This window comes from Oreochromis niloticus, linkage group LG6 (genome assembly GCF_001858045.2).
Source record: "Oreochromis niloticus isolate F11D_XX linkage group LG6, O_niloticus_UMD_NMBU, whole genome shotgun sequence".
NCBI classification, from domain to species: domain Eukaryota; kingdom Metazoa; phylum Chordata; class Actinopteri; order Cichliformes; family Cichlidae; genus Oreochromis; species Oreochromis niloticus.
In genome coordinates, this window is record NC_031971.2 from 29464700 (window position 1) to 29486176 (window position 21477).

The 21477-nt window shown below is 39.0% G+C and overlaps 1 protein-coding gene across 5 annotated transcripts; it reads left to right on the top strand.

Annotated features, from left to right (window-relative positions):
- Positions 1 to 425: 425 nt before the first annotated feature.
- tmod1 (tropomodulin 1) lies at positions 426 to 20932 on the top strand. 5 transcript variants are annotated; one of them, XM_005454761.4, is made up of 13 exons: positions 426 to 774; positions 4067 to 4144; positions 4266 to 4325; positions 4520 to 4680; positions 9414 to 9570; positions 11667 to 11783; positions 13511 to 13600; positions 14958 to 15088; positions 15326 to 15433; positions 16191 to 16334; positions 16701 to 16845; positions 17519 to 17618; positions 18713 to 20932. In XM_005454761.4, the coding sequence occupies exons 4-13, from the start codon at positions 4558 to 4560 to the stop codon at positions 18729 to 18731; spliced, it is 1134 nt and encodes a 377-aa protein (XP_005454818.1). In that variant the 5' UTR covers positions 426 to 774; positions 4067 to 4144; positions 4266 to 4325; positions 4520 to 4557; the 3' UTR covers positions 18732 to 20932. The 5 variants fall into 5 exon arrangements, with proteins under 5 accessions (XP_005454818.1, XP_025763655.1, XP_005454816.1 ...); XM_025907870.1 differs by having other exon boundaries at positions 4067 to 4129; XM_005454759.4 differs by having other exon boundaries at positions 428 to 774; positions 4544 to 4680.
- Positions 20933 to 21477: the final 545 nt, after the last annotated feature.

Genomic DNA, 21477 nt, shown 5'->3' on the forward strand with positions numbered 1-21477 from the left:
ATTAGAATTTCACAATTTTAATGGATTTGAGTGGACTTAAGTTTTCAGTATTAGAAACATTTCACTGTAACGTCCGCACAAACATCTGCTGTTACTCCACTTATTATTCTACACAGTGTTTTAAAAACAAGTACTTTTTAACAGACAGTCACCTGTCTGCGCTTTAGCCAACCTAAATTTAAATTGGTGCTTATTGCAGAACCAATATAAACTGATTGGTACGGGTTTGCTCACTATACTTGTAAGAATACAATAACTTATTGCACAGTAAAATAATAGGGATCCAGAGTCCAGCACTTGAGCGATATCCTGCCCAGACTCCTGCAGCTCGAATGTAAACCATAAACGTTATCGTGAGCTACGCTACATAGTGAACCATTGTCCGATAATGGAGGCAGCGCATCTTCGTGACATCACAGGAGTGACACAGCAGCCGTGAGCGAGGAAAGGAGGAGGAGGAGGATCTCTTCCCCATAAGTTTGGTTTGCCCTTTGCTGGAGATGAGATTCAGTCCCACCAGCTCCACAGAGAATCAACCAGAGCCGGGGGAGGAAACTTTGTGAGCGCTGAAATCTTCTGGATTCAAGATTATCCGCGGGTCATGGACGGTTTGATTTAGGGGAAATTTGGCGGATTCCCGGAGTTGCGCGCTTGCAGCGGACCGTACTTCGCACTGCTGCGACTCCAGGCGGCTGTGAAGGAAACCATATCTGGTCAAAGTATTCGTTGCTGTCACCCAGCGGGACCAGCCGGCTATAAATAGCGCTGGAGGAGGTAGGGAAATTAATGCATATATTATACTGCGGGCAGCAAAGCAGTCAAATAAGTTAAGGTCACTTCTCCGTGTTAAAACCGTGAACCGGTTTACAGTTTAACATTTACTTAAAGTAGCAAAGTGGTTTTCTGGGACAAATGAACTCCAAACATAATTTCCCCGTTTCTGTTTTTCATCATTTGGCTGCTGCAGGTTAAATATTAAACTGAAAGATGCAGCTTGGGTGGTTTTTTTTTTATTGTGACTGTATTTGGACCAATCATAATTACCTTTTTTAATTTAATTATTAAAGTTATTGCAACTTTGCAGAAACACGAGTTCAGAAGTATACAAAAGTTGCTGGTTTTCTGTGACCTCCACACATCCACTCTAGAAATAACTAAGCTGTGGAACTTCTGTTTGTCAGTCATTTTTATTTTATGAGCACAGCTCTTAATGGTTCTTCAGAAGTCTGCTGTTTACCTCCTGGTTTAGCCGTTTATTATATTATCAGCTGTATTATCACAGCACTCATTGGTGATATTACACTTGACAAAAACATTATGACACTTTGACCTCTGCAGAATGAACAAATGGCCTGACCCCAGGTCCAAGGCAGCAAGTGAGCTACTTGTTCTGGTATACAGATCATGATATATGACTCTGTGCTGGCCCCAAAGCAAAAAATAAAAATAAAAAATGGCCACAGATGTGTTCAATGTCCTCAGCAAAATGAAGGATTATTTACCATGTGGCATTTAATGGTTTTGGTTGTATGCACAACTTCAGTGCCAGGTCTAAATCTACGAACCAAACTGGCTTTTCTTTGGAGTGGCAGTAATAAAACACGCCATCCTTTCCCCAGAGCTTATTTTCTGCCACATGCATTGTGACATGTGGCTGAGTGAAGGAGAACAGTTGTCTCTCAGCTGTTGTCTGCTGGGACATTTCAGATATCTGTGCAATTTTTACAACTGCTCTCTTTCCTTTAGATTGTGTGATGCAAAACTAGACTTTAATTCCTCAACTTTCCCAAAAATAAGCAGAGTTAAGTGTGATTATTGTAGTTTTATTCCATTTTAGCATCAGACCTAGAACAAACTGGGCAGCTAAGATGTTTTAGGGTTAATTTAATCAATTAAAAGCACTTTTAATTTACCTTTTTACCCTGGAGATATGTGGAGTTATTCTTATATTTGAATGTGAATCTGTGAAGTAGTTATGCACAAAGATGTTGTGGAGGTCATTTCAGCAGCCTGTAGAAGATGGCAACAAAGGCTTCACGTGTCATTTGTATGCTGTTTGAAAGCAGTTAACGAGGAGTTACCAAAAGACAAATCAAGTTGCTTTAATTTTGCTGCATGAGCTTATTTCTGTGATGAATATTTCAGTTTTCTTCACTCTGAGAGGATTTGTGAATATTGCAGAAATGTCTGCGTACTTCATGACTGAAAAAAATCTTGCCTTCACCCAGGAGTAGCTAACTTGTATACACACAGTTTTAAAAAGACTTGAGTTCTGAAATCTTCTTTTTATCTTCTGCTGTCAGTTAGTGAGAGGCTGTGCTCATGCAAGACCAGTTGCCCTCCCAAGGTTTTACACATATCTGACTTGATTAATTATCCCATATCAGTGTAGCTATTCTTAGAGGCTTAAGGATTGGATAGGCCTGCTTTCAAGGGCAAGAGGCAAGTTAGATGTTTATGACTGCAGAGGGTACATTCTGGTTCAAGTCATTTTTAGTTGTTTTGCTCTTTCCGCCCAGTGAATGTCCTGTAATGAAGCAGAGGCTTATAGAAATGTTATAAATACAGGCAAGTGTCTGTTCGATATCATCAGAACAGGTTGCAGTCTTCCAGTAGGCTTGCAGTGCTATTTGGAGTGCAGCCCAGTTCTTCATCTCTGGTTTTGGAAACTTGTCTTGACATGGAGTGAAAAGAGAAAGCAGAACAAAAGAACAACACGCTTGACCCCGCTTTTTAGGATTAAAGCCAAAGCACACTTGGTGACATCCCTGAGATCAAAAAGAGAGGCTTTCTTTCACATTTGCGCTCCTCAAAAACACAATTTTCTGCACTTTGAGCTCCAGCTCAATATTTTCTGCCTAGTTTGAGATCATTCCCATCACCTGATACAAGCTCTGTGAAGTTATAGTTAATGTTGTCATGTGGGCATCCATCGGTAGCAGCTCAACACTTGTCAGAGTCTGAACTAGAGCTTTAAGGAACTTGGGGCTTAGAGACGGTGTGCATGCCCAGTGTTTGGTGCTCTGGTCCACAAATGTTCCACTGCAGCTCATCCATTATCAGTCATCTGGTCACAGAGCCAAGACAGAGTTCGAGAGGAAGATTTGGAATGAGTCTTGATAGCTGTTCGAGAAAGAAACAAGAGCAGGACACGTTTACGGACAGCATATTTGACCTATCCAACATTTATAAAGTTTTCAGGGGAACACTTGGAGAAAATAAGCAGAAGATCAGCAACAGGATATGTGCGAAATTACCAAGTGTCAAGCAAATAGGTGAAAACTTGTAAGCAAATCCAATTCAATCAGACGACTGTTTTTTGTCTAATTGAATCAAATCGAAATGGTGACAAATAAATGGAAAAACTCTTGCAGAGAAGAATTATAAAGCACTTCGGAAGGCTTCAAAATATTTCACCATAAATAATAATTAACGGTGCAGTTTGTCCACCTGTCTGCATTTGTAAACTCATTCATATTTAGCATTAAGTAATTCAAAAACCTGCATAAAAGCATAAAGATGCAGTTATATGCCAGACTTGTCTTGGCTGGGAGTAGTTGAAAACCACCCAGCAATCCTGTTAACAGCTTTGTTGTATATTTGCTGGTAGATGGGAATTGTTAGCGTTGAGAAGGGCTAGGTTAGCGCTTTTTATCTTTCCACTCTGTGCTAAGTTGTGCTAACCTGCTGGCTGTAGCGTCATATTTGCTCTAAAGATGTGAGTGTGGCACATGGAAACCTTTTGAGGGCATGAAAATGAACACTCCAACAGCTCTCAAAAACTATGTGACGATATAAGAGAAATGAAAAGAAGAACATTTAAAGTATTACCAGTGAAAACATTTGACAGATTCTCATACATTTCTTTTGTACTGAAAGAATTTCATATTTTCCAGCCTTCTGTATTTCTGGACAGTTGCTTTCTGAAAAATCGGAGTAGTAGAGAAGAGATGACAAGCAGAGAAATATGATGTTTCACTTCTTTCCACGTTCGTGACGTAGTATTGTTTTCTAATTCTGCGAGCTATTAATCTCTCTTCACACTATTTACTTGTGCCTCTTTCAGGTGTAATTGCTTTCCCAAGAGGGCTACGGGCACTTGGCTGCCTTTGCTGTTATTTTACCCGAGGTGGGGGTCATTAAGGTCCGTCTGTCTTCTGAATTCCACTGTTAAAGCATTACCTTGCTTTTCTCTGATCCTTCAAACCCACTGTTATTCCAGCATTCATTTTAATTACTTGCTTCTTGGTTGTTTCCACCCACAGATATAATCTAGGCTCCTGATCTCCTACAGTTTGCCTTTTTCATTTGGAGGGGTTGCTGAGGTGAGAGAACAGTTTGAATATGTCTCACATGTTCAACACATCCCAAGAATAACTGCAAAGAGAATACAAGAAAACAATGAATACTGTTATGCTAAATTGCCAAGTACATGACCTCAAACAGTATAACTGCAAAATTGATTGCAGTCATTGCTCATAATTGAGGTGTTAATATTTTATTCCTGTTGTTTTCCAAGATATTGTACTCTTTTGCCCCCCAGGTGTGCTGTCCACAATGGCGCTTCTGAGGAAGGAGATGGAGAAGTACAGAGACATAGACGAGGATGAGCTGCTGAAGAAACTCTCAGAAGAAGAGTTGCAGCGGTTAGAGGATGAATTAGAGGAGCTGGATCCTGATGTAAGTTTATAATATTGAAGTCCATAAGGAGAAGCTATGTCAGTATGTTGGTGTCAGTGGGGATTAATGGGGGCATACATGCTCAGCAGACAGCACGATGTAATGTATCACATTGTACATCCCTGGAGCTGTGCTTTCGTTTGAGTTGCTGCTAGCTGGTAATTTCTGTTTTTAACATAACATAAATCTTAGTTTTTATAGTGGTAGTACAATAGCAATTGTTAGAATATGTTTGAAGGAAAGGACTGAAAACAAAAGTCTACAAAGCCATGGCATTTATGCTCAGGAGTTTACATAAACTCATCATGGGCATGAATGTCATGATAAATTGGGGCTTTTAATGATTTCTTTGAACCATTTTTTCCCAGGGTGCAGTGATTATACCAGCATGTATCTCTAATGACTTGTAAAAACAAGAATTGGGTGCACAAGCAGCAATTTATTTTGGATTTCCTCTGATCCACACCGGTCAAAAGTATACATGCAGGCTCAAAATTATACATACACTCACTTACATTTTTTCATAAGCATGGCTGAAGGTTCTATAGTCTGTTTTAAATTGACAAAGCCAAGGCCTACAACTGGTACTTTTGTCTTTGACGGCATAAAAAGGATTTGTTTCATAGCAGTTGTCTATTGCTCTGAGTACTGGTCACTACTCAGAGCAATAGAAAAGTGTAGATTTGCGCAGGTTGGGAAGATCTCTTGGAGCCATTTCTAAACAAGTGCACATTCCAAGATGATTCAAAACAATTATACGTAAGCACATCTTGTTTGGATGTGTCACCACTTTTCCAAAGTCTGGAAGAAAACCCAAACTGTCACCCTCAGATGAGGGATGGTTGTTCAGGAAAAAAACCCTGGTTCAAGTTAACCAGAAACTACTGGAACACCAACTGCCACAAGGAAGCCAGTTTTACATCGCCATGCACTGAGAGGGTCCCACATGGACAAGTTAAATCCCCTCTTGGTGAAAGTTTTTAGGTTAGATTTGACAAAGATTGAGCTCTTTGGCCACAATGGCAAGAGGCATGTTTGGAGAAGTAGAGATGAGGCTTTCAAACCTATGAACACTGTACCAACTCTCAAGCACGGTGGTGGTTGCATCATGCTCTGGGGCTGTTTTGCTGCCAGTGGTACTGATACATTGCTCTAAGTAGATGGAATTCTTCAACTTCACTTCACACTAGACTAAACATGGACAGAATTGGGTGTTCCAAATAAAACAGGCCAACATTAAGCTTCTTTAATGGGCTTCCCAAACCTCCAGCCTTAACCCTGTTGAAAATGTTTGGGTTAACCTGTAAAGCTGGCTCTGTGCCACAAATGAGCCAAAGTAAATGAGCTCCACCAATTTTGCCTAGAAAAATTTGGTTAACATCTATTCCAAGTGCAACTTTCCAATTATTAGTTGGGGTGTAATCCACATTTTTGACCCTGTGTGAGTTAGAGAAAATCCAAAATAAAATAAAATCTTTATTCTTTGTTTTTATTTTTTGAAGTCATTAAAGATAGATGCTGTATATTCATTCCACCCTGGAAAAATATAAGTTCAAATAAATCATTTACAGCATTTACCATGATGAGCGTATGTAAACTTCGGACCGCAACTGTATTAGAAGTTGCTGAGCGCAGATTAGATTTTCTGTGTAAAAGTATTACAACTAAACATGAAGGTCTTTTGTGTCTGTGGCAGCGTTTGATTCAGACTCTGTGTGTTGCACAGTATGTAAGTAATACATGTAAAAATGGTGAAACAATAGGAAAATGAAGAGTTAAAGTGTGAAAATGTAAAATACTCTACTAACCTTTAATCCGACTACTTTTAAATTAATAACCTCTTGCTACTGTTTAGTCTTCCCTGTTATTCACGGTATTTCTCCTTTTGTATTAAGTACAGCTAAAGCACTTATAATACTACATCACCACTCGCGTTTATTCGCTGCTGCTTTTTATGATATGTTTATTTCTGCATTTGATTCTCGTCCACCGACAGACCACCGAGTAATACATCAGGGGTCGAGGTGTGGACAGCTGCTGCAATAGCTGCCAGATGAATGTCTAACTCCTCATAAAGAGCCCGGAGTCCCCCTCAGTGCCAAGGGGATGACTCGAAGGGTATAATGTGGAGTAGATATGTGTGTGTGTGTGTGTGTTTGTTAGCGAGGCTCATGCCAGCAGTGAGCGACTGCAGGGACTTGCTGACGTAAACAGAGGAAACAGAGAGAAGCAGTGCGTATGTCCTTACCTTGTTTGTGCCTGTTTATGAGGGTCACCTGTTACACAACAGTAAAGTGCCCATTTGCTCTGACTGTAACATTCCCAGCACGGTTTCCCACATCAGTTCCAGTAAACAGACTGAAAGTTTGCACGCATGTCTGCCGTTATTGATTATTCAGCAATAATTACAAGAACATTTTGAGTTTTACAACACACAGTACTGCCTCACAAGTATACGGACCCAAGCTTGCTTCATACTGTTTACACCACCAGCTGACTTAAGGGTAGATAAAGGATTAAAACTCTACAGTTGTTTGATTGTGTGGATTAATACAAATCACATGTAGAAAAAGTTCCAATCAAAGTGAAAATTTTGGCATATTTTAAACCATCAAAATGGCTGTGAGACTGCAACTTCCCATTTTAAGAAAGATGTAGAGAGCCTGTAGCTACAGAATAGACGAATATTTTCCTGAGGAGGTGGAGGTGGTGTTTTGCTGGCAGGTATTATTGGATGTATTTATTAGAGCGTGAGAAAGTCGAAATCTGTGCTGATGTTTGTTTGCATTTGTTGCAGGTGGTCATTTTTATTTGCGTTATAAATATACCGGTATCTGAAATGGATCTTGATGTGTCGTATATCTTGAAATGATATCGTCTCAGCTTCAGGCTGAGACACACGTATTGTACATGTGAAACAGAGAAACAGAGGCAGACTCATGCTGTTAAAAGTAAAATACTGGGACTGAGCGCTGTAATCTACAGCTTTGTGTTGGTGGTATCTTAGATTGTGCTGACTGTGCAAAGTGTTGGGTATGTTCGGTTGGGTTTTTTTTTTAAATTGCTGTACAACCAGATAAGAATTTGGAAGCTCCTAATGTAAGGAGATAGACTAAGTGAAGATGAACAACAGTGAGAAGCAAAAAGAGAAACAGACTTATAAAGAAAGGGAGGCCTCTAAGTGCTGAGAAGCAGATAAGATATGCAGCTATAAGTAGCACTTCTAAGAGCATGGTTTTGAATGTTGCTTTAGGTTCAAAATAACTTGGTTTGCACTAATGGTCTGGGAAATTTCTTGGTCCTGTGTTGAGCTAGAGAAGAGAGAGGGAGAATTATTTGGTGTCATGCTACAGTAAGTATCATAGTCTAGGCCTGACATCATACACTGCACTCAGCAGCTCATAAAACTTGTTACAGAAGAAAAAAAAATCAAAGTCATTTGTTCTTAGCTTTACGTTTTGCTGCAAAATATTACAAGACTTAACTAAAAGAGACGTTTGAACAAGATAAAGAAAACAAAGCCATGCAAGCACCTGTTCGACAGAGACAGGGAAGCATAAACTAAGTGATCCGGTGCCAACAAAGCTACTTACTGACTTTAATCCTAATATAAGGAAAGAGATGCTTTGCTGTGCTTGAAGGATGTGATTGAAAAGTCTGAGTAGTGTATTTTTATCATAGACTTTGCACTGCCCTGCTTTTGCAGTCAAAGAAGCTGCCCTCTGTTGACCATTAGAAATAATGCAGGTGTAAGTCACTTCACTTTTCAGAAGCTACGCACATCTTGACACCTTATGAGGTGAGATATGAGATACTTGGTTGGACTTAGTTAAAGCACTCAGAAATGCTTTAATTATTTGTAGCTCAGATTCAACAAGGTGCAGGAAACTCCTCTGGGATTTTGGTCCATGTTTACACGATAGCGTCACACAGTTGCTTTGGATTTGTTGTCGGCACATCACCGCAACCTGAAGATGCTCGACTGAGCTCTTGTGACTGTGGAGGCCATTTGCGTACAGTGAACTTACTGTCACTGAGATGATTTGAGCTTTGTGACATGGAGTGTTATCGTGCTGAAAGCAACCATTAGAAGAGCAGTACACATCCATGGATGGATCCGTACTGTTATGTGATTTACGCCAAATTCTCATCAACATTTTAATGTTGCAGCAGCAAAAAGTCTCATCATCTCACTTCATCTCATCTGCTCTTAGCTGACAGCAGGTGTGGTCTTGTTCTATAAATCAGAGATGACTGTGTGGGAAAATCCCAGTCGGTGAGCACTCACTGAAATATTCAGACCAGCCTGTCTGGCAAAAACAACAATGTTGCATTCAAAGTCACTCAAATCATCTTTGACTCCAGTCCTGGTGCTCGATTTAGACCTCACCAGGTAGTCTTGACCATGTCTACATGATTGAGACCAAGTTGCTGCTAGGTGATTGGCTTCTTGGAGCGTATACAGGAAAAAAAAACTGAAAACCTTTTTAACATGATAGAATCAATAGAAAGGCACTTTGGGAAACTCGAGGATTCATTCTCTGGGGAATGAATGTTGAGTTACATTAGGTTGGATCGGAATTGTAAAGCTGGGAGCAAGTCTGGCTAAAAACATCTAAAAATTCCTTCACACTTCACACAGTGTACAGCATAGACTGGTCAAAGTAGCAAAAGTATGGGTTATTTTTCCAACATGCAGTACCAACATATTGTAAATGTAAATCCATGTCTAGAATGCATTGTTGCCTGCTGGGATGCGCCAGAAGGACCAGACAAAGAAAGCACCAACAGGGACGTTTCAAAGAGACAACCTCCTGGCCCATCTGGAGAAACAGGCCAAAGAGCATCCTGACAGAGAAGACCTGGTGCCCTACACTGGGGAGAAGAGAGGTAGGAACTGGTGTGTTTAAAAAAATCAAGTTAATCAGGCATATTTTGTCATGATTAATCTTTTTATTAAGATATTATTGTTATTATTATTAATAAATGAAAGCTGTTTAAAGCTTCCTTAAATATGATTTGATTGATGGTGTTACTTTGTCATTTATGATCATTAAACAAATATCTCTGGATTCGTGGATGATTTAAAAAAGGCAGATTGATCAGTGAAAACAGCCAGCCTGTAGCTCAGGTGTTAACCCTAAAACTCTGTTTATCAGAAATCCACAGTGTAGACACAGACTTGACTGGTGGTGAAAAACTTCAGCCATGTCAAACTCTTTAAACTCTATAAGTTTCTTTCTGTTTTTCTGACTTTTGTTACGTTCTGATTTGCTGGTGTTGTTGCTTTGGGACTCACTCCACTTGCCACAGCTTTTGCCGTGCTGTCAGCGGTGCCATGACATTTAACCAAGACAGGTCACACGTGACTTTCCAAAAACTGCTCTCACAACTCCTCTCGCAGAGCCATGTGTTCATATGAGCATCAGAAAAAATGTGTGGCTGAAACTCGAGGAGCAGGCCACACAAATACAGACATAGCAAACCTATCGGTAAAGACATCTCTGGGCTTCTAGAGTCAGTGACAGCCGCTTGTCAGGTGTGACATGAAAGCATACTCACCTCAGACAGCTTGTGTAACAGAACTGATTTTGGCAACTGGACTGACCTTGTCTCACGTGTCCTCACCTTAGGCTGACAGTTACATTCAAATTCCATACTACTGTACGTGCTGTATTCAGTAGGAGTTATAGGTTCTAACAGGTTGATGGTCTTCATTGTTTTTGTAATTCACATTTATTTAGCTTTTGTTCTGTCTTTTTTATACACGACTTTCTATGACAAAAGAGTGAGCCGTTGTTAATGATAGCAGCAATGAAAATGATTGCTGTGTTTCAGGAATAACAGAGAGTGACAGACAATCATTCATGTTCACATACACGCCTACACCCGATTTAGAATGACCAATGAACCTACCATGGGAGGAACGCAGGAGGAAGCCAGAGTATCCAAAGAGAACGCACTCAGGCACAGAGAGAACATGTAAAGTTCACACAGAAACACCCCGACTGTCTAGTGGATTTAACCCCCCCCCCCCCCCCCCCCCACCCCCGCCTGCCGTGAGAGGACAATCCACTTCCGGAAGAAATAAAAACAATACATGGCAGAGTTATCATAGTTTTTTTATTTTCCTACTAGTTTTTAATTTTAATTCATTTGGACTTTTTGTTAATTTAGTTTAGTTTCAGTTTGTTTCCAGAGTGGCTTTGCTTGTATCAATTTAGCTTTTATTGTTTGAAAATGTTTAGCTTTTATTAGTTTCAATCTTTATTTCTTATTATATCGTATAATAAGAAATAATTATTATATTATTATTATTTATTTACGGCAAACACCAGAGGCAAGAACTTTGAAAAATCAGTGTGGATATTACAATATAAATACAACCTTTTTGTCTTTTTGGCCTCATTACAAGCATTCATCAAATCCTCATCAGGCAGTTTATAATAAATGACAAATTTTAACATATTAACAAATACAAAAAGTAAAGACATTTCATTTGTAATTGTACTTTAGTTTAGTTTCCCGGATTCACACAATCTTTTCCATTAGTTTTATTTTTCTGTCAAAGGTCTAGTTTTAATTTCATTTTAGTTCACAAAAATATGTGTTCATGCCTAGTTTCAGTTTTTATTAATTTAGTTTTTAGTTTTAACTTTAATAACCTTAATACACAGCAGTTCAACAAATTCAACCTTAGGGAGAAATTCAGTGTATGTACTATGAAGCTGCGTTTCCACTGCAGGCCACACCACACAGAATATATAGAAACTTTCGGTAATTTTGAGAAAAAATGCTACTTAAGAAGCAAATCTGTAGCCATAGAGGTCCCTAAATTGACAAAAATCCAGGGAAAAACTGGAGACTGTCAAATGTAACTTGTAAACTAAATGCTTACTGATAATTAAAGTTACTGATAACTGTCGTTGTAATAGTAGTGCTTGCAGTCACTTACTTTGTATAAAATATATCCCCTCATTTTACAGGGAAAGCCTGGGTGCCTAAAACAAGAGTGGATCCAATCATAGAGTCTGTGACTCTGGAGCCAGAGTTAGAAGAAGCCCTGTCCAGTGCTACCGATGCTGAACTCTGTGATATTGCAGGTAACATACACTATCGACACAACATCTCTCCTTAGGCTTTTCCAAGAAAATGAACAAATAAGAGTGCTGAAATGTAACTTTTCTCCAGTCCATTTCAAGGATTGTTTCTATATATTAAAAAAAAGTGGAAAAAAAAGCCAAGTGTGCTCATTCTAACATCCATAAGTACTCAAGTAGATCCATAAGTCATGGCGTGAAATTCAGTCTTGATTTGTAAAGTTGAATATTTTAGGCCTGCTCTCACTGAGTATAAGTAGACTACCATAGCTTTAACTAACCCTTGTTAATTTAACTTTCACTCATTTCCTCTAGCACTCCTTTCATCTTCATTCCACTCTTACCGTTCAACTCTTCATCATCATCCGTACCTTCATTTTCTGGATCTTTCTATCTATTAGTTCATCACCGCCCAGGGTATCTGTACGCTGCACATAGTCCTGCATGGAACAACTCTGGTCTTCTGTGACATTCGTGCTTTTTGTTTTGCTTTGTAGTCGGCGTATTGTTGCATGTGTGGACCGTGCATTGTATTTAACAAAAAACTTAGTTCATGCAGGGTGACTGGACCTGCTGGTACATTTTTTTGCATCGCGAAGGAGGACGATGTAAACTACATCACAAAAAATTGTAAAAATGATATTAATGACGATGTAGAAAAAAAACAGTGTTTTATCAGCTTGCAGCTTGCAGGTGGCAGCATTTGGGAATGTAAGTGCATGACACCGCTATAGCAGGTATGATATGATATGAAGCAGCTCTACTTTACACACTGCATTTATTGTCATTTGCTGGATTTTGTCTGAATAGTGTTTGAAGTTGTTTTTCTTTCCCCTAAAATATAAAATAATAACTTTTTCAATGTCCATACCATCAGGAGAAACTCGAGCTGCCATTAAAACAGTGTTGCTGATGTTTCAGGGTTTTTTTCTGTCTGTTTTGTTTGTTTGTTTTTAGCCTGCCTGAGTTATTGCAGTCAATGTGCTGAAGTTATTATATTAGGATTACAGTGAGTTGACTTTGTGGGAAGTATACTTACTCATACCATGTAAACACCTTTAGTTTTAACCACTGTCAGAGTAATTACAAGACAATGCATACTTCATGTCATGACAAAAATATTATCCAACCCTGCTGCTGTTAGAAGACAGAGATTTAAAATGAGAAATGCTCGTGGTGAACCAGCCTCTTAGCTTGTTGCAATACACGCACTTCACTGTATTCAGTAATCAAATAAACAGTCAGATACTCTCAATCTCTCTGACAAAGAAACAAGGCAATGATTCTCTGTTAATTGTGTCCTCAGAGTAACTGCTTGGCTGAAATCATATTTCAGATTTCCTGCTGCCAGAGCACATCATAGATTTTTTTGGCTTCCTGGCTGATATCTCATTATTTTTTATAACAAATAAAGTATATTGCACATTGATTTGGCTTCAGCCTGCTAAGAGCAGAAGGTCAGCTGTGGTTGCAAAAGTCAAAGCCAGTACACGGGAGCTGAATCCATACAGTATACAGGTTGTAAATGCCTGATTATTTTCTTTTACTTTTTTTTCTCATGCTTGACTTGATTGCGATGCTGAAAGCGACTGGTGCATGGTGGTCTGGTGTAAGGTTGCAAGGCAATCAATAAGTCCACTCAGTGTCAGCACTGCTCTCTTGCTTTCTCTTTCTCGATCCCCTTTTTTCTCAAGAAATATTCATTCTTCAGTCTCCTTCTCTTCTTCCAGCCATCCTGGGCATGCACACGCTGATGAGTAACCAGCAGTACTATGAAGCCCTGGCCAGCAGCACTATAGTCAACAAGCAAGGCCTTAACAGTATGTGAAACGCACACACGCTTGCACTCAGGTACCAAAATGTATACTACTGGACACAAGTACACATGAATTACAGTGTGAATTACACATGACTTTCAAGGAACAAGTAAAAGTACTCCAAAATAAAGCAGATCGCTTAACTAGTACCAAAAAAATCGCATCATTTAAGAAAAATGCTGAAGTTGGATTGGAGTAAAGTGTGATCTCATGTTTGCAGAATGTTTATTTTACCAAAAACAGTGTGTGCTCTCTTTTTTTCTGTTTTGCACTTGATACATGCACAAATAATGTGAAACGGGTTAAAGCAAACTAGATGGGTAGATAAAAGAGTATAGGCACACATACATTTTGCTATTATCCTGCCAGGAATACACTATCGCTGGTTCATCTGTTTGCACTTCATGTTATACTACATTGTGTAAACGATTGAATTCTGGGATTACTTTTAGCTCTCCTTCACAGGTTAATGAGCTATTGTTTATCTTGTGTGGTGGCTCATCCTATAGTTACCCTTCCAGCTCTAAACAGAGACTGAGCATCTCACATCCAAATATGACTACCTTATAAAGTAACCCAGAGTCTCCTGCTGAAGTTGTCACTCTGTTTTGAGTAGTGATACAGAGGAGGGCACAAAAACCCTTTTTACAAAAGCACTGGTCCATATTAACCTTAATGACTGAATCTCAGAGATTTGCAATCCATTACTAAATTAGGTGCACATTTCTCGTGCTGGTAAACCAAAAATATTCTAGTTTTTGCATATTTTAGATCTTCTGCTGCAGAGCACTTCAAACCAGGTACTCTGAACAGCTTTTGCAAAGTATAAAAAATATCATTTGGAAAATCTCCTGAGGTTATTGTGGCCAAATACTAGTACTCTGCCTGTACTGTGCTCTGCAAAAAACCTGTCATTGGAAGTACGCTTACTCACCTTCTTGAGATTGATATCAATCCCCTGTCAGTAAAATAAATGTGAAGCTACACAGATGTTTAGCCTGGATTACCATAAAAAAGGGGGTAAGCATGGAGAAGAAGAACAGCATTTCTGAACCAGCAGAGTCCTCCACGACCAAAAGCAACACTGAATGTGGAAAACTGTACTTTCACCAACAAAATGTGTTTGCTTTGCTTGAAACAAAGCTAGAGTCTCAAGCAATCATCTGTCCAGAAAATGCTGTTTACAGTGTTTAGAGTAGCAGATTCAGAAATTGGGTCAACTAGTTAATGGAGAGGCTTATTTTTTGTGCTGCTTTTGAAATGAGATTTAGTCCAATCAGACCCTGAGCAAAGCAAATTTATCCATCAGCAGTCTGATTTTGTAAATATATTTTTATATTATACCTGTGTTGCACCCCAGGTGTGATCCAGTGTACCCAGTACAAGCCAGTCCCTGATGAGGAGCCCAACTCCACTGACGTAGAGGAAACTCTGTTGAGAGTAAAGAGGAATGATCCCGACCTGGTAGAAGTCAACCTCAATAACATCAAGGTAAGAATGCTGGGTTGTGTTAAAAAAAAAGAGACAGTGCAGGTTTAATCATTTATATTTATTATAAAAATTATATTTAAATTTGGATGCATATTGGATTTGGTTTCAAGTTTTATACATAAACTTCAAGCATTTGTTTCATTATGAATCACAGCAATTAATATGTTTTAGCGTTTATGACAAAGAAAAATGCAAAAATACATAGAAATAATAATTTTTTTGTTTTTCTGTACCCAGAATATTCCTATCCCAACTCTGAAGGCATATGCTGAAGCTCTGATGAAGAACACAGTGGTGGAGAGGTTCAGTATTGTAGGAACAAGGAGCAATGACCCTGTAGCATTTGTAAGTCTAATGCTTTTCAACCTAAGTAGCTTTTTCTTTCAGTTCTTTCCTTTTTATCTTAACAGCTTCACAGTTTTTCACTTTTTATCATTAATGGGGATGAGTCCTATTTTGACAACCAGTAGGAAGATTAAAATAAACATGTTGTGGTTTGACAAAGTTCTTCCTAAACAGATCAAAATACACCAAGAGGGTAAAAAGGCAGGGCTTAAGCAAAAAGAAGAAAAAGCTCTGCAGAACAAGAGCAAGATATCCAAACTCAAGGCAACAAGGAAAATTAGTCCAACAATACAGAAAAGAAATGTGACGCAAATAGGAGTACAGGTGGAGTCAAGCAGATGATCAGACAAAGGGAAAAAGAAAAGACTTGCATATACACAGTAGCCAGATTTTAGAATGAAACATAGGTGGACACAAGTGGCAGATAGCACAGTGGAAGGAAATCGGACAGGCGAAGACACAGATGGAAACAAGCAGGAAATCAGAAGAAAAACAACGACAGGAAGCGGGGGCACAGATGACGCACAAGGAATAGCAGTTACCAAAATGAAGCAGGAGATGGAAACAAGCAAGACGAGGGAACTAACACAGACAAAACAGAGACTAAGAGTGGTAAACAGTGGAGACACTTGTACAATATGAACACAAGAAAAACCAAATCAAAATGAATACGGGGACCAAACCACAACGAAAGCCTGACGAGAACAGCCTGGCTTCAAAGCTGTGACTGAATACAAAGTGCTGTGTGTTTTCTCAGGCCCTGGCAGAGATGTTGAAAGTTAACACAATGCTCAAGAGTCTGAACGTTGAGTCCAACTTCATAACAGGGACTGGAATCCTGGCCCTCATAGAGTCGCTGCAGAATAACGCCACACTATTGGAGCTCAAGATAGACAACCAGGTAAAAGCTCACGCCCTCCATAGAGTACAGACAGATTTAAGCACACTGGAACAGTATGTATGTGTCATGCAGTGTACACAGTTCATCATTGCCACTTTGGTCTAATGCTCGCTGATTGCATTGCAGTGTCTCATATGCCATAGTTGGACATCTGTGACTCATTGCCCACTAATCCCTATTTTTATTTCTCTCCTTGTTCTTGGCCCTTTCGTTTTTGCTTTTAAAGTCCAGTTATTGATTGAAATCGGCTTTTTTTTAAAACCCTCAATCCCAGCACTGATTTTTTTTTTTTTTTCCTTTAATCATCTGTTCCTCTTTCGTCTTCCTCTCTCCACCATCCTTTCCTGCACTCTCTGTGAACTCCAGAGTCAGCCCTTAGGCAACAAAGTGGAGATGGAAATAGCCAACATGCTGGAGAAAAACACCACATTGCTGAAGTTTGGGTATCATTTCACCCAGCAGGGTCCACGCCTCCGGGGCTCCAATGCCATGATGAACAACAATGACCTGGGTGGGTACACACACCTGCATGCTCATTGTATGGATGTGGCATTAGGTCTCAAACTGACAAAACTTCAAGTAAATACTGTAATTAAAGACAGTTTATTTTCATTCTTTTAGTTATGTCTTTTAGTAATGTTTCATTTGGCAGAGTTAGACGTTAGTATGGGCATGAGTGCACTTTATCATCACTATATCTCCTTGAGTTCTACTTCAATCAGAGGCTAATAGAAGAATGAGAGTGATATCATCCGTTGGTTACTCAGTAGAGCTGCCAAAAAGCCTCAGCCAATCATAACAGTACCTTCCTGAGTTATGACCTCAGCACTAAGAAAAGCCTGTGAGCGTGAGAGAGAACATAATGAAGCGAGTGAGTGGAGTGTTTCCTGTCATGCACACATTTTACCAGTAATTGTTGTGTTTGCTGACCTGATTTTCAACTTTTTTTTCCCCCAAAATATTTACTTTGTACAACAAACTAGAGCAGAATAAATCCTCGCTGACTCGATTGCTGTAACATTCACACTGCAGAATGTAGCTTCAAAACTAAATTAGATGTAGATATGATTTTGTTTGTTTTATTTTAAATGGTCTTACTATCTTCTTGTATTTTGTGTATATATATTGTTCAAAACCACTTTACATCATTTATAATGCTTTCTCTTCCCCACGTCATCTTTAAGCCCGGGTCGTCAGGTCGGAGACAGACGGCTCTTTCACCCTCACTCTATCTGTCCCTGAGCTGGAGAGGGCCTTTGGGAAAAAGTTCAAGTCTAAGACTAAGTAAAAAAAAAAAAAAAAAGTACAGTACAGTCACACACTGTATGACCGCTCAGCCTTGCCTTTCTGCTGCCAACATCTCTCAGTTCTTTTCCGGACTACCGGAAGCTCTGCTGCCTCCTGTCATACTCTTCTGAGAGTTTCTGTTGCTTGTCCACATCTTCACTCTTTTAATCATCTCTAGCTTATGGAGACTGCTCTTTAGTCCCACAGCATTCCTGAAATAGTGCAGAAATCTTGGAATTCTGGAAACATGTAGATGAGATAACCACCTCTATGAAAAAAGAAAGAATCTCATAGCACCAAATTGTCACTAGGTGTGAATGTGTGAGTGAATGTGAGCGTGAATGGTTGTCTGTCCCTGTGTGTTGGCCCTGCGACAGACTGGCGACCTGTCCAGGGTGTACCCCGCCTCTCGCCCTATGACAGCTGGGATAGGCTCCAGCGCCCCCCGCGACCCTGGAAAGGATAAGCGGAAGCGAATGGATGGATGGATGGATGGGATCTCATAGCACCCTACTAGCCAGTGAATTTGACTTTGACATTGTGCTGTATTTTTCTTTACTGACTTTGAGTGATTAGTCTTTGGTCTTTCTGCTCTTTTCATCTGCATTTTTGGAGGAATTTGGTTCCTCCTTTTTTTTTCACTCCTTTCCAAAGCCCCAAAAGTGGATCCCACAGGACTCTCATGGAGTCTCTGATCACTTTTTAGTAATTAGTTTCTGGTTATTAAACATTATTACGTGATCTTGAGACAGAATTTTCTTCAGAGCTGAACATATTTTCTGTTTTGTTGTGCGTAATAACCACAAAGTAATTACTGACAATTTCCTAAGGTCACATTTGAGAAGACGCTGTCCTGTTCTTTCCACTTGCTTACGTTTGTCCTGTGTATTTATTCACAAAGAACTCTTCTTACACGTTGCAGCCACCAATTTATCGTGATGTTCTTTTTGCCTTGCTTTTTTCTGTCAGCTATCTTGCTTCCTATCAGTTAAAAAGGTCAGCTTTGCTGTGCTGTTGCTTAAGATGAAGAGGTTGATGTTGTCTTTCATCTTTTTTTCTCCTGTAACCTTGCATTTTCCCTCTGCCCACAGTAAGAAAGAGAAGGCTTGAAGGAGGACCCATTTTCCCAAAGTGTCGGACAAATGTGTAGAAACCACGGCTACCTTCAACTCCTGCCATCTGTCACCCCCTCCCACTCTATCAGGTTCAATTGTTTTGGTTTCAGAGACAGTGTCTGAACTTTTTCACTTACAGACTTTTACTTAGTAAATGTTAAATGATCCATTTGGATTAATTAACAGATCCTTCTGAGTTTCCAGTGCATGCAACAACAAAAAAAAGTGACATTAATATTTTGACTTTGTGCTCTGAAGTTTGCATTTTGACATATTTTCTAGGCTTGGACAGCTATAACTGCAGCGTTTTGTACAAACCAACTCCTACTCTGTAATTTTGAGTCTTTCAATGTTTCATCAAGTGTTTAGACCTCAGTGAAGGGCTTAAGGTCTGGTTTTGAATGTGGTCCCGTATGAAAAGCGATGGGCAACTTTTAGCAATCTGCTGAGTTGATTTTTAATAGTTATTATTATTACTACTACTACTGTGCTGTAAATGTGTGGTGTTGTCACTACTGCTGTTGCTTCCAGGTCACCTTACAAGACGACGGATTTCTGCCATATCAGAATTATTCATTTAAATTGAATTGAGAAAAAATTGAATTGTCCCCATCTTCTGATGTTTTCCTCTTTTCATTTTGTAGCGTGAAAAAGTATTTAGTGACTCATTTCGATACTAAGCTACACAGATTCTTGAGCAATTTACAAATAGCTGTATAAACCTGGCAACTGTGAGATTTGTCACTACATACGTATTTATTGAAACAGACCTGGGAAAGAGTCAGAAGCCATTCATATGACTTGGTTTGACTATGCTGGATAATCAAATAACCAGTAGTAAAAATGTTGCTGTAAAAGAAAATGTACTGTCAAATTACACTGTGACATTATCCAGCGTTTATATTAGCACTCACTGCCTGTTAACGTGCAATATTCAAATGCCAGTGTAATGTGCTTTATATTTTCCTTTAAATATCCAACGAATACGGCACTGTTATATAGAAGTGTTTACAGCAGAGGCATTGTAAGAGCGCCAGAGAGAGAGAGACGAGAAGCTCAATGAATTCTGAGAGAAATTCCCAACACTAAAGATGGTGTTAGAAAAAAAACTCCCAGAGAGTGAAAAGCTTTAGCAAAACTTTGCTATGGGACAAAATCTGCAAAAAAATGTAACAATTTTAAACAGATAATTTGATGAGATTCTTTACATGCAGTTTTTAGAATAAATGTTACATGGCTGCCGAGTGGCAAGAGGGTTTTGCTTACAGTCACCAGTGCAAGGCAGATTATATTAACGCAAGCAACTTGTGAATATTTGAATGGATTTGTTTTACACTTTCAGCCAGGTCTGGTTTGTTGATTGTTTGTGTTGATTTGTATTTACTGGAGCTACAATGTGTGTTTTAGTATGAAATGACTTTTTTACTACAGGTTTCACATTACTCCCTAAATCCAGGTTTGTTGTATTTTTTTATGCAGGAAACCTTTCATGTCTTTGCAGCTTTCAGACTATAACAATCCCCCTTATTCATATGAAAAACAGACTATTTACAAGCATGTCTAGCTATGACAGGTACTGAAAGAAAAATGGTATTGCACCTTGATTCTCGATTAATCCTTTGGAGATCAAAATGAAATGGTTCTCATCATAGGCCAAAAACACCCGAATAAATGTTGATTTTATGCTGCTGTATACTTTGGAGCAGATAGTGGGATTTCTCATAACTTTAAAAATCAGCAGTGCAATGAGGAAAAAGTAGAGTTAGCTGTTATATAAGCAGGAATTGGAACAGTTCCAGTAAAAATCACAGGATGGTTTGTTAGCTTTTATTAGCTGTGGATGAATTATTTGCTTTAGGAAACGTTTGTGTTCCTAATGTGAACAACTCTTGCTCAAAATTCTGATTGCATGTTTAAGGACTAATAACACATTCAGTGTTGTTATTTATCACCACTTTGTTACTGACAGTGTCAAGGCCAATGTCCAGTGAATGGTCGTTATCTTCATTATAAAGATGAAGAATTGAAAGCTAAAAGTGAAAGAGGACTCTGCTCGTGCCTCTCACAGTCTCTGTGTATCATGTTCTTTTCTCCTGTGTAGAGCTTTTTTCATATTGTACTGCTTGACTCGGTTTTTTCATAGATAGTTCACATTTTTTGTTCTGTTTTATGAATTAAATAAAGCTTGAAAATTGTCTTTGTTTACACACCTTCAGCACATTTGATACAAAGACCGCAGTGACCACAGTGCCACTCTGTGGCGACAGAAAAGAATTACACCAAGCTGGTGTAGCTTTCCATCCCTCTTGGCTCTCTTGGCTACGGTCCTCAGTGGTGGCGCTTGGTCGCATTTGATTTTATACAGCAACAAGGAAAAAATCCACGTGTCATATTTATGAAAAATTACAGGTTCTCATTGTCATTCCAGGGAGGTTGTAATCAATGATCTGAAAAAAGTGATTTTAATTTCATTGGAGGGGAAAATTACAGTTTTATGCATCATTTGTTTCAGTACAAGGTTATTAGAGTTAACTGGACTAAACTAAAAAGATTTTAGTTAATCGTGATAAAAAAATAAAAATTAGACTTTAGATTGAAATTAAACTGATTCAGTAAAAGGACTAGATGTTAAAATCCCTGATAACTGTGGAATGGAAATGGAACTTTGTTATTACAAAAGTAACTAAAATGAAATAAAATTCAAGAAGGAAGGTCTTTAGTTTTTGTTAATTTGGTGAAAT

What these genes read in the sequence shown, in the direction of transcription:
- tmod1 (XM_005454761.4), top strand. Translation starts at nt 4,558, where the DNA reads ATGGCGCTTCTGAGGAAGGAGATGGAGAAGTACAGAGACATAGACGAG. An exon ending in CTACACTGGGGAGAAGAGAG is followed by an intron (nt 9,571 to 11,666) that starts GTAGGAACTGGT and finishes CTCATTTTACAG; the next exon opens with GGAAAGCCTGGGTGCCTAAA. An exon ending in GCAATGACCCTGTAGCATTT is followed by an intron (nt 15,434 to 16,190) that starts GTAAGTCTAATG and finishes GTGTTTTCTCAG; the next exon opens with GCCCTGGCAGAGATGTTGAA.